This window comes from Falco peregrinus, chromosome 1 (genome assembly GCF_023634155.1).
Source record: "Falco peregrinus isolate bFalPer1 chromosome 1, bFalPer1.pri, whole genome shotgun sequence".
NCBI classification, from domain to species: Eukaryota; Metazoa; Chordata; class Aves; order Falconiformes; family Falconidae; genus Falco; species Falco peregrinus.
This window is the reverse complement of record NC_073721.1, coordinates 108,248,694-108,262,126: the sequence shown is the minus strand read 5'-3', so window position 1 is coordinate 108,262,126 and position 13,433 is coordinate 108,248,694. Positions and strand designations below refer to the sequence as shown.

The window sequence follows — 13,433 nt, the reverse complement described above, 5'->3', positions numbered from 1 at the left end:
AAAGCAGAATGCAGTTGAGTCAGCTCTTCTTCACACTTCAACAGCTCCTAAAGCAAAACTTATCTTGGAGTATCTCGTGTGTATTTTGCTTGTAGTTTCAGAGCGGTGTACGAGAATAGGAAGCATTAATTTAGCAGTCTCTAAGTGTCTTAACTTGCTGTTCAAGTTGTGCTGCCCGGTAAAACTGGATTGCATGTATCATTCCAAATAATAAGGCTTATTCTTTGCATTCCTTTCAACTTTTTGTTTAAACTGGTTTCTGTGGGAATAAAGTTATATCTTTTAGCTGATAGCATTTTTGACTTAATACAAAGACTTGCTGACTGACATAGAATCTGTTGCATTTCTTTTTTTTTTAATTCAAGACGCTCTCAGCGTTTGGCAGGAAGTTGCCCACACCAGATAGTACTGTATCTGAGGGTTGAAACAATTTGTTGATTTTACAGAAGTAACTTTTCCTTAGCCTGCATCTTGCAAAATGGGACACTCCTCCGGCAATCAAGCACGTGTACACTGACCTTTGAACACTTTGATGAAAAACCTTTGACAAGCAAAATTATCAACTTCCCTTTTGCAGTGAAATTTCCATGTCTGTAATGTGTAATGGAAATTGTTTTAGCCTACTCAAGTCAAAATTATTTCCTCACAGAGTATTTCTACTCTTTGTCCCCATGGTTCCTTGTACGTAGACAAGAGATCGGTTGTGTGTTTGTTGGGTTTTTTCCCACCCTCCCATTATGCTTCAGCATTCCCGATCCTCATTCAGTCAATTGCTTTTGGGCTTCACCAGATGGTAGGAGCTGTAGAAGAAAACACACATCAGTGATGGATGAGCAAAGGGAGGGAAGAGTCAGGAAGGCGTTGTCAGTAGTACTTTATTAATGGCTGTTATAATAAATGAATTGTAAGTAAGACTTTGAAGTGACTGAGACTAGTGTGTCTCAGGTGGTGCCGTTACTCATATCTGCAGAATGGAAGTGCACGTTCAAGGTTTGTGGGGTCTGGGACGTGGGACTCTTCAGGACAGTGCGAGAAGGAGGTCAGAGGGTCCATATGGGAATAGTGAAGATGGGGGTAATGGGGGTAAACGTCAAACTGGAAGAGTGATTACGTTTTCAAGTATCTGGTGGGTGGTCAGCAAGATGTTCTCCTGGTGGTGGTCAGAAATTGTCGTAGTTGGAAACATCATAGATTAAGAGCATTAGAGTTTTTGTCTCTTGTGACCTTAAATTCGATATTAACGCCTCGCTGGTAACTGAAGACGTCGTAGGCTTTGATTTTTGTCTGCCAGTGAGACTGCATTACCCTACTGTATTCTGCAACAGGCCAGCAATGTAAAGTGAAATTGCTTGGCTTTTATTAAAAATGCTGTTGCAGCTTTCTTGCTGCGTGTTATTCTTCAGGAGTGTGGCAGATGTCTAACTGGTCTGTGCCTGTTCCCAACTGGCAGATGGAGGTCTATCTTGGTTATGTGTTATCTGGTGGTTTGAGTGACAGGAGGGCAGCTTAGAGCTGCTTTTTGCCTTGGTTCGAGTGCGGAGCTAACACAGGCAAACGTTGAATGAATGTGGGAACAAATGTATTGATTGATTAATACAGGCTTTGGGAGAGGTATTAAAGACACATAGCTTTTGTTTGAGAATTTTTAATTTACTTTTTTGGGAGCATTTCCTAGCCATTCTGCAACGTTTTGAACTGACTTAATTCAGAATTTAATTGAAATGCATAACAGGTGATGAAGAATACAAAGAATACATGCAGTATTTGTAGGGATGCTTTATTTCAGGTTTTGTGGTAGAAAGTAGGTGTGTGTTTGTAATTCGAATGATATTATATTGCTTTTTATTTTTAATTGGATGTTATGGTAGCTTAAGTGCCCAGTCCATCAAGCTGACCATGGATACAGTAAATAGATCTGATCCTTTTCTAATGTGAATAAACTATGAATAATAGTAACTGCAATGGAGTTGCACTGTTTAAGACTGTTGTACAAGCAGAGTTGATCCAGAGGCTTTTAGTTGCTGGACTTGCAACTCAAAACTAAAGTCAGCAGCTTCCTGTCCCCACATGAGTTGCAGTGCCATGTAATTCAGTGTGTCTTAAAGGGGTTTTGACCAGTAATTGCGTGTATTATCAGTTTAGTCTTGTGGTTTGCAGTCAGCTTTCCTCTTAAATGCAAGCTATGACACTTTTGATCAGATCATACATAGTTTTAAAGGCAGCTAAAGTGCTGCATGTTTCATAAGACTTCTCTTCTGCTGGGGAGAGTGAACAGTTGACCAAGTTTAAGATGATTTGTATTTGGTTTGCTGCTGCTGTGCAGACTACTGCTTTGGGCACCAGAGAGGAAAAAAACAACCACCCTGATGCTGAAGTTAGTGGCGTTTTTGTAGGTGTGTGGCAGCATCTAAGAATGCATAAAGCAGACTGGTCACTAACAGGAGTCTGGCACTGAATCTGGAGCTCAGGAGGAACAGGGTGAGTTTAAGAAATTGGGCAAAGCTGAAGTGGCTGCTAGCCAGGGAACACATACCCTGCTCACGCCCACCCCACCCCCCTTTCTTTCATTTCCCAGAGATAAATAGATTTCCTTTGCTGAGACAAAATACCTTGTCTGTATGTTGTGACTTCTGATGGGATTAAAGCTGAAATAAGGTATCTGTGTCAACCCAGGCGTGGAAGGCAGGAGGAAGATACAGTAAGTGAGAGTAACTGCTGGCTGGGAGAATGTCCCTGGCTTAGCAGAAGTGGCTAGGGAGGAGTACTTAGAATATACAGTGCACAAAAAAGAGGTGGAGTGGCCATGAAAAGAACCTTGCATAATGTAGGAAAACTGTTACATGCTGAGTATGGCCTTCATGAATAAGTTTTGCCTGTTAATTTAGGTAGTAAAAAGCCTTTCAAAAAAGGCCTATTTCATCATTCACATAAGAAGTCAAATAAAGCAGCCCTTCTTCCCTTAACGTCCTTTGCTTCCCAAACAAAACAAAAAAACCAAAAACCCAAACTCACATATTTACATCCATGTAAAAACATGGGCTTAAAAAAGCCTCCGATAAAAATGATGTTCCCAAAGTCTGTTGAGAGCGCTATCTTTAAAAATAACTTCAATAAGTATAAACCTTCTGCTTTGACTTCTGGCATGATTTTGCTGTCTCACTAGGTACCTTACACTCCTGTTTCTAAAACGTGACTGTATTTCAGATTCTTAACTGAAATTCCTAGATTAGATGATTTACCCTAACAAACATAATTCTTCCTGGATGAGATACTCTGAACTTCGTAGATAATCAAGATCCTTTTGGCCAGAGTCACCAGTTACAAAGCTGTCTCTTACTGCCATTGCTGATATGTGCTTTTTTTTTTTTTTTTTTTTTTTTCATTTTTATGCTTGTTTTATGTTGCTGGTATACATATTCGATGTACGTTTCTTTCCAATTTTAGCAGGCCCATGCCCTCTGAAGTCTCATCTGTTTAATGAGTGGGGTATTCCTGCATTCCTGTAAAAGATTAAAAAATTTCATCATTGCTCATCTCTTAATCACTTCTGTCTTTATAGTGGTCATGTGTAATTGATGCCTGCTCTGTCTAACATTATCCAATTCAACTTTTTTTTTTCTCTGCCTCTATCGTGGTATCCCTGAATTTCTCAAGGAGGTGCTTGGCAGTCCCACTTGTTGGGCTATAGCACAGTGTTTAACTGTACATACTAACTGCTCCCATCGAGTCTTCCATACCTGTCTTAAATCTGCAGCTGGTGGAGTACGTGTGCAGTACCTACCGTGGGTACTGCTGGAACAAAATACACAGAGTGTGTTGTTGCTACTGTGCAAGGGGTTTTTACCTCTGAGCAATCAACAACTTACCAACTCTTTCTTTGCTTTGTGAATCTCGGGACCCTCTGTATGTTTGCTTTTCACGTGGCAGCTCTCCCGTTGTGAACAGCCAGTGGTATGGCCCCCAAGGCCTTTGTTTCTTCACTCTGAGTAACCAGTTCAGTATAGACATCCAGATCAAGTGGTAGCCCTGAAAGTTTCAATAGACTTTTAAAAAAGAAGTGACATCTTCATTTCTCACCAGACAGTCATTTAGGTTCACCTGGACCAAAAAATACTGAGCAGAACCAAACCTAACCTTTTGGCCTGTTCTCATCATCGCAGCTGAAGTGTAGTATGTGAAAAGTGAACAATGAACTTTAAATCGTGGTGGCAAGGTAGCATTGGTTACATAGGAATTTTTAATAAGGCATTTTATCGACCTTTTGGATGCTTAAGATGCTAACTGTTGGATGATGTGTTTTGGGTTTTTTTGGTTTTGGGGTTTCTTTCTGACAGCAATCAGTATTCAGTTAGAGTTATCATGGTTAAAGACAGCATCTTCTATGTTTTCTACATCTACAAACACATCTGACTTACAGGCAGGAGATTCAGGATCATCTTTTCCTGTTCTGGGGGATTCCATTTTCAATATTTATCTTTTTTTGGTCTTACCCACTAAATGATGTGTTTGATAAGGACTAATCACGTGTCATCTCATATTAAGCACTGGGCTTCTGAAAGAGTAATTATTTGTATTCCTAAGCCACTTTCTAAATGAGAAAATCTGGTGTTCTTACCCATTAAAACATGTGGCAAAGCTTATTTTTGTGTTTTCCATGTGCAGTAGAAAGCCATACGCTGCATATCCTAGACCTGAGGGAAAGAAGAGCTTCAAAGTAGATGACGTGCACAAGTCTCCCATTCATGACAGGTTGAGTGAGTATGGGGCTGGGTCATTGGCAGAGCGCTGCAGCCATTGCTGTTCTGTATCTAGCCGTAGCTGGTGGGAAGTACAGAGCAGCTGGGTACTGGCGTTGAGCTGCGGCTGCTCCAATGACGTCCTGGTGTGGGGGATCCACACTGGAGCTGCCTGCACGCTGCCTGTGGGCCACCTTCTGGTCTGTGTTATCTGGGGCTGTCATTTAATGGTCAGTTCAACAGAGCCTGTGCTCTGCTCCTCAGAGGAGGAGAGCTGTGACCACGTGTACCTGTTCTTGAAGTTACGCCGTCAGTTGTCGTTACAGCTGGTGGTAAGCGGAATTGTGGAACTCACACAGAGGAAAGCTAACCTAGTCAAGAGAGAAAAGGATTTTGTCATGACTCTTTAGCGGCAGCACCTACCCTGGTTAGTTCAGCTAGCTGTGAAACTGTAGCCTCAGCTCCAGTCTGTTGGCTGATTTTAACATTTGCTGCTCTCCGGTTGCACGTTGGCCTAGAAGGAATATGTTCTTGAAACAGCTAAGTTAGTGCATTCCTCTTAGAGACAGTCAGTCTATAAATAATCCTTAAAATAAACAAACTTTGCTGTCTGTATCAGTAGTGCAAGTTTAATCTATTTCAAAATTTTTTTAGATTAAACTGAGTGACCACCAAATGTAGCTTATTTTACATTCAAAATAGAGTGAGAGGTAAACATAGCTTAATTTCTGTGCACTTTTGTAGAGCTGTAGTACCTGGGTTGTAAATGCTAAAAAGACATTCAGCAGGGACCCAGCACTTTTGAAGTTGGGCTGTTGTGACAGTTGGTAACTTCACTCATGTCAAGCAGTATTAAGTGTTATTTTATCGTCTTTACATCTGGATTGAGTATTTTTTGTGTTTAAAATCGTGCGATTCAAAGGCTGCTCAAAGCAATCTGTAAATTCTGATTTCAGAATGCTGAAAAGAAAATTTCACTTTGCAGGTTCTGCTGTTGTGACTGAAGCACTGTAATGCACGGTGGTGACGGCAGAACTCGTAGGAGCACAGTTACGAACAAGTGGCTGAAGAGCACTGGGTTCAACTCTTAGTAGGACAGTCAGATTACACTATAGGTTATCAAGCTGTCAAAAACCTGAATGTTTCAAGGTGTAGGTTGGTCTAATTCACAGGCTGGTTGGGGTTGGAAGGGGGCTCTGGAGACCATCTAGCCCAACGCCCTGCTACAGCAGGGTCACCCAGAGCCGGCTGCACAGGGTCACGTCCAGGTGGGTTTGAATGTCTCCAGAGAAGGAGACACCACGACCTCTCCAGGCAGCCTGTGCCAGGGCTCTGTCACCCTCGGAGTAGAGAAGTTCTTCCTCACGTTCAGATGGAGCTGCCTGTGTCCCAGTTTGTGCCCGCTGCCCCCTGCCCTGCCGCTGGGCACCACTGAACAGAGCCTGGCCCCAGCCGCCTGACTCTTGCCCTGAAGATACTTGTAGACGTCGGCAAGATCCCTCTCGGCCTTCTCCAGGCTGGGCAGGCCCGGCTGCCTCAGCCCTTCCTCATCAGGGAGATGCTCCATTCCCTCATCTTCATGGCCCTCCACTGGCCCCTCTCCAGCAATTCCCAGTCTCTCGAACTGGGAAGCCCAGCACTGGACATGGTGCTCCAGCTGTGGCCTCACCAGGGCAGAGCAGAGTTCACTATAATTCCGATGATTATAAGTTGTATTCTGAACTGCTTGTTGTCTTTTAAATAGTAAGTAGTTTATTTTAAGAAGGGAAGCTCAGCGTGGTAGCTGTACTGTAGCCGAGGAGCCGTGTGCTGCAGGAGGTGGCAGCTTGCTTAGCATTGTCAGTATTGGTCTGATCTTGGTAGCAGGTTTCAAGGTCTTGTGCACAGGAAACTGCCTGATGTTACATACACACATGGCACTTGTGTTCTTCGTTGGCTTACCAACTTCAGCCATTTGCAGGTATTTATTTCACCAGTGTAGTGTGTTTAAACTTTAAGAACCTTTACTGTATCTTTTCAAGGTGCAAGATGCTGCTTGTGTATCGCTGTGTAGATGCGGGTATTAGATTACTTGTATGGATGAATAGTAAGATGAAGAAAGGCCAGTTAACCTGAAGGAGCCTCTTCAGCCCACTCTGAATTTAGTAGTTATGGGCTGTCCAAAAGGAATAGAATACAGCTTTGTCTCATTAAGTTGTGAAAGGATGAATAAAACAGGTTGTGCTTGTGTGTAATTGTAAAATCTTACAACTTATTTAAAAGTGTTGACTTCACCCTGCTGTGTGGCTTCATGTTAATCTGCTGTATTTTTGAATGGTCGCAATAAAAGACTACTGTGTCTTTAATTTACATAGTGATACAAGACATTGCTGAGATCATCTGAAAATGCCTTGCAGATGTTACTAGGGACTAAAGCCAAACGTTCAAGTTCAAAATGATTAGACTTTGTTCTTTTGCATGAGGCTGTATGACACACTGGTGTGTTGCAAGTGTTCCCCACCCTGCCTTTTACACTGATCTTTTTTCCTACTTGGTCATTTCTTAATGTTTACTGAAAACCTTCAAGGAAGATCTAATACAAAAGCAAATTTCTGAGGCTTCATTTATCTGCCTTTATGGATGGAGACAGTGTACTGATGTAGTGCAAGACAATATTCCCTTAAAAACACATTCAAAAAATAATTGTATATTTAATCCAAATCCTGCAATATCTGCTGCTGAGAATAAAAAACTAGTAACCGCTGACTAAGCTTGTGGAGAAAATCAGTGGGAACAAATTGACATCCCTCAGCTGTTGGATGCATATGGACAAGAACAGGTTTCTGGGAGAGTGTTGTCCTGTTGGTCTTTCTGTGCTTGGAATCTGCGTGGAAGGTGCTGAAACTTATCAGCTCTGTTCATGTGTGTCCACACAAAGCTCATGTGTGTCATCGGTGCGGATATCTGTGTGTCCATCTTTTGGTGAGCGAGGTGTGTCCTTCAGTACCTGTTGCTTACAGCTCTTCAAAATACAGTGAAAAGCAAATGCACTAGCAGAAGCTGGGTCTGAAACATGTACTGCTGCAATATCTTGGAGATTACAGGCTTGGGGCGGCTCTCTCAAATTCAAACCCAGCCTTTGGAGCCTCAGCAGGGTGATGCCGGCAGTTGCAGCTATACTATGCAAGTTACTGTAAGTCACTGCTTGCTAGTGATGTTCCTCTGTGCAGCTTAGTCACTTGCTGTGCACAAGAAGCGAGGCCTGCAGGGAGAAGTATTTTCCAAGTAATTCTCTCCCAGAATTCTGCAAACTGAAGGTGAAGCACATTGATTTTTTTCAGTCGTGTGTCTCTCCTCACTTCCTTTTTTTGAAGGTAGGTTACAAATCTGCTTGCTCATTTCTAGGTTGCTTTTAAGTCAGCTCAAACTCTCGAGTGACTGCAGGAAAATGTTTTCCTTTCCTTCTGTGTATCTTGAAGTCTCTTGCATGTTATGTCTTGCAGTAAAGAAGGTAGAAATTTTTCTCCCTCTCCAGCTCTGTCCACTGAAAAAAATCAACCCCCCTACAACCCCACATATAAACACGTCAGGATTGAACTGATGTGTAAATTCCAGTTGTTCTGGTGCTGTGTTGCTCCAAAGGGTACTGAGACTCTGTACCTTGACTCCTTTCCCCATCTTGTAATTAATTCCTTTTTATTGTGATCTGTGTGCAATGGTGATAAGTGTTGCAAAGTTTCTGTTTATCAGGAAATACCATTGGAAAAATCTTTTGTTTCCATTTGATTTTACTTCTTCCATTCTTACTTCAAAAGGCTAAGGTAAGATTTAGATAAGTAGGAAGATAACTTCTTTGAGGGTGGAGGTTTTATTACCTGGAGGTCATACCAAACAATCTCTTAATTTTTAGTTTGATAAGCAAGATCTGATACTGTGGTGCATCTTTTACATTCTTTGTTAAATGGGTCTGAAATGAGACCCTTTCTAGCAAGCAAATCAGGTATTACTTTCTCGCAGCTTCTTTGCCAGTTTTTGGTGTTTAATCACCTTTTAAAATTACCTTGGCTTATATATTGAAAAAAAAAAAGAAAGCAACCAAAAAAACAACTAGACCATTTAAAATGGTAGTACATTTAGTACTTTTTTTTTTCTTTTTTTAAATAAAGTATTACTTTGACAGAGATGGAAAAATACTCTACTGTGGAAGTTATACAGGCTAGTGTATGGTGTCAGAGATTGGCACTTATTTGCATCCTGAAAGGGGTAATTTCCTGGCTGATTTTTTGCCACAGCTGCACCAGAAGAATGTTATCAAATGTACCGACTCCATGAACTTAGTGAAATGAGAAACCTGTTAAATCAACGAGTTAAAATCAACAGGAATTGTCATCTGTTCATACAGCATTCTTATATGTAAGGTCCAGCTGCTGCAAGCTAACATTGAACCACATGAAAAATTAACTTACAATACTGGTTAACTGTGCACTACAGCTAAATATTAGGAACTGTAATATTTGCTTGACAGTGGGTACTCAACGGTTGTCATTTTTTTAACATTAACATGCAGGTCTGTCTTTTCTGTCTTTCACTACTTGTATTATTTGAGAACGTGGCCCTCGCAGTACCCTCTTGCTGAGCAGACTGAAGGCCAGCGAAACCTTTGCCTTCAGGAAGCGGTTGCTGGTACAGTTGTGCTCCAGCTGGAACACTTCGGTTTGGTGTCTTTGTGCCGCAGCATTTTCTGTAGCAGAAAGCTGGTTTCAAAGAAGAAACAAGGCAATCTGTAAGTCCAAACCCGGGTACTGTGTAGGGAAGAGTTGTAGCGGAGGCCTCACTGAAACTGATTCTGTCGCACTGAAGAACCTGAGACGCTGGTGCCGGTGGCTACGGGAGTAAAATCATGGGTGAGGGGAGAACAAAAGAGTAACAGCGATGCCTTGAGAGTAAGCTGCTGTTCAAAAAACTGAAGTAGCAAAATAAAGTGTTTCAGCACCTCTGTTCAGTTTGTTCTTCCGTTCCTGTAAGAATTGTCAGGCTGGTTTTGTTACGGTTTGTAGTGGAAAACCATTGGTACTAAAGCTGGAAAAGGAACTACTTAGCATGCACAGCTGGGCAGGCCTGTATATTTAGTATTGTAATGCAGCTCTCTGGAACATTTCCTAAATGTCTCTTGAAAATGATTGCATTACAGCATAATTATGGGTAAAATCTGCCTCAGCTGGCAGGAACAAGCAGGAATGTGTAGCTAGGGAGCGGAGCAGTAGCAGAAGAAGTAGTAGTAGCAGAAGAGCTTTTGGTGTATGAGATGAACATGACTTCTTGGCTTAAATCGGAAGAGGCCCAGGTGGGGCCAGCCTCCCTGGCCTCTGCTGCTTGGCTTTGTGCTGTTGGGCAGGGGTGTGCCCGAGCTGGTGGGCTTTCTTGGCTTTGCGTAGCGCTCCCAGGTAAATAGGGCAGCATGCAGCTCTCATGGGGTCTTGTGCAAGTCTGTGTGCGCTAGTGGCACTGCCTTTTTTCTTGGTGTGCAGATTTCTCCGCTCAGTGTATTCTTTGGCAGAGTTTGGTTGGGACCTATGGGAGAAAACACTCGGTAAAGTGAGGAGGGAAGGTGCATCCCTGGCCTGTAGTTAGCAAGGATCTGAAAAGGGGTTTGAAGGACAAGAAACTCTCAGCTGCTTTTTCCCCGGTGCTGCAAGGGAGATGAAAGCAATTACAGTCCTAACCAATGCACAGTCTGGGTCTCAGCCTCATCCTTGCAGGCTGCAAGTGTGTGATTCCTGCAACAGATGTTTTTATATCACTATCTAATACGTACCGAGTTGCTAGGTGGACAGCTGTGTCTCAGACGTTTGTGTGGCAGCTCTGCTGTAGCAGTTAAAAGCAATTTTCCTGTTAGCCGTTCTATTCTAAGAATTAATCTGGGTCTGTATTTCCTAAAAGCTTCCAAAACTTATCTTTGGATGGACATCAAATGTTTCTGGGCTTTTTTTTCCCTACTGGAAAGAACAGTGTCACATGTGGCGTTTTAAAACCGTGAAAGCCATGTGATACTTTGCACTCAAGCTTTCTGATTTGCAAATGACCCTTTTTTGTTGGAGCCAAGTACCTTTTCAAACTCCTGTATCTCAGTGTGTGACTGTCAAAATAAGAATTCATTGACAAGGGGAGCTTTCTGTCAATAATTACTTTTGAAATGCTATAGTCATTAATGTTTTACATGGCGTAATTTCAATTTAACTGCACCCTAGACAGTCGGTACGTGGCGGTGCCCGTGCCTGGCAGGAAGCGGTAGCCGTGTCACCCTGCTTGTGCTACCAACGTTTGCAGCTCACCGCTTCCTGGCGCCGAAGCGAAAGAACAAAAGCAGCGCCAGTTTCTAGTCCATTTTAGTCTCAGAAAAGTCGCAGCTGCATGTGTTAAACTTCTTAGTATCATAACAGAGGCGCTTGGGGCCTTCCCTTTCATATTCCTCTTTCAGCTTTGAAGTTCATCTTTATTCAAAAATTTTGGTGAGGTTCCTACTAGAAACCTGAAGTTCTGCAAAGCTATTTTTTGTGTAGATCCCGAGTTTTACAAGTGATCAAAGGAATGGTTGCATCAGTCATTTTGGCGCTGTGAGAGGAATGACTAACCACGAGAAACCCGTCGGTGCAAGGCGTGAGTTGGTGTGCACACATAGCTGGCCGCAGCGTGAGCTTGCTGCCTCAGAAAACCGTCCCGTGGGTGTCTGTCCCTGTTCCTGCTGGTGGGTCTCGGCTTCAGCCGGTGACAACACATACAGAATTCTCTTGGAGCCACAGTAGGCTCCCAACCTAGTTTTCCCCGTAGTTGTTGAACTTAATTCTAAGACTTCAGGCCTAGACACAAAGGAGCTTTTAAAACTGGTTGTCCATGATACGAATTTTTCCGGAAAGGGGATTGTGTTCATGCTTCATGACCTTTGAGGCCAAGAGAAAATCTATGCAGATCAAAGGTTATTTGTTTTCAGACCTGAATACAATTACCTGTGATTGCAGCAGGTTGCACGTAGTTAGGAGAAAAATCTTTCCAACAAGGGAGACACAAAATCATATCGAATGTAAAATGGAAACACTTGCCAAACTTCTGTTACAGATAATAAGGATTTTTTAAAAGTACACATCATTCTTGTGTCATTTTTAGAAGAATACGAATTAATGGAAGTGTCTTTTTGCCTGTAAATCCAGTAGTGAATCTTGGGAAATTTTAATTGTAGCAGTAGTCATAGTATTTTAAATTCATGCAATTAATTTCATATGCTGTTAGAAGTGCTGGTGTGATATTTCTGCTCTTAATTTGTATTCTAATGGGCTAAACTATGTATCCATAGCACATCGAGATTAAGTAGCTGAAACTTGGTATTTTTGGTATATTAAAATATTAATTTTGCATGTGAGAAGAATGAAATCAAATAGTTAATGAATGTCCATATTTCATATTCAAATGCTACTGTAGTATATTAAAAACATCCCGTAGCTTCCTGTTTAAGTGATAGATGAATTCTTAAAGCTAGAATCAGCGTTCGTCCATCCAGTTCAGATGCTCTTGATAATTGTCACTTAAATTAATCAGAAGAGATTAAAAAAATAAAAGAACCTACCCATCCACCCCCAATCTTTTACAAACTGACTAAATATTAAGTAACTGTTTAAGATTCAGTGAAGAAAAAATAGGCCATTGGTTTCAAAGCAGATTAGTTGCGGGAGTACACGGGGGTGGCTGTCCTGGGATTAAAAAATGTGGGACTCGAGCACTCTCAATTTGAGTTATATTATAGTATAGCTTCAGAGACGTGGAAGTTCATGTAGTCCAGGGAAAAGGCTAGTCTGGAAATCTTGGCTTTGATTCATAGGTCCATTTGATCCCTTTAAACCTTAAAAGACATTATTAAGCCCTTCTGAATTAATTTTTTTTCTCCTGCCCCCCCCCCCCCGCCCCCCTGCCCCGGTTTAACATCTGTGTTCAGAATCAATCTCAGAAACTGGTGGGGTACCCTGTGGGAGTGTAAGGGGAGGAAAGAAGTGTTTTCTTGATACATTTTGGAGCTTTCTAGCAAATCTTACTACTCCTAAACACTGTTGAAAAAGTCCCATGCATTATCTACTTCAGCCACTTTCAGTAATTATCTGTATAGCTTTTATCTCCTGTGATGCTTTACCATTTACTGTGATGTCCGATTATCAAAATCAGATGCCAGCTTTGGGAAGGAACTAAAGGGGTCATAGTATGTATATTTTTCCTTGGAGCCAGCAGTTTCTAGGGAGTTGACTTGAACTGCAGGGGCTACTCAAAAGCTGAGAAAAATATACATTCAAACCAATGACTTTATTGGTGTAAAATGGAAGAATTTTGAGATGAAATCTTCCTCGTAATTTTGACTAACTCTGGCAGTGAGTCCAGATTGGGTCAGTTTTCATTGTGCAGAATAATTTATCCGTCACATGTTGGATGCAGCTGAAAACCTTTGTGCATCCTCAGTGCTCCCTAGTGTTTGGAAGAAATGACAGCTTTGGAGTAATTCTTTTACCTAAGTTTGCTCTTACCGAATTGTCAAAAGGAAACTGAACACTTCCTTTTCATTTATTGCAAAACTTAAGAGTATCTCTTTCTCTGGCAGGAATCGACTTTAAGATCAGAACAATAGAATTAGATGGAAAGAAAATCAAGCTACAAATATGGTAAGTATTCCAAAGTAATTTG

At 41.8% G+C, this 13,433-nt stretch overlaps 1 protein-coding gene across 5 annotated transcripts in view; it reads left to right on the top strand.

Moving 5' to 3' along the window:
- The window catches only part of RAB8B (RAB8B, member RAS oncogene family), a 31,313-nt gene that overhangs the window by 3,648 nt on the left and 14,232 nt on the right, over positions 1-13,433 (top strand). For all 5 annotated transcript variants that reach the window (XR_008747538.1, XM_055806574.1, XM_055806580.1 and 2 more), the window contains exon 2: positions 13,351-13,411. Coding sequence is in view for 4 of the 5 variants with exons in the window: in XM_055806574.1 (XP_055662549.1) it covers positions 13,351-13,411 (61 nt within the window). In the remaining variant the exon portion in view is untranslated. The remainder of the gene's footprint in view (positions 1-13,350; positions 13,412-13,433) is intronic.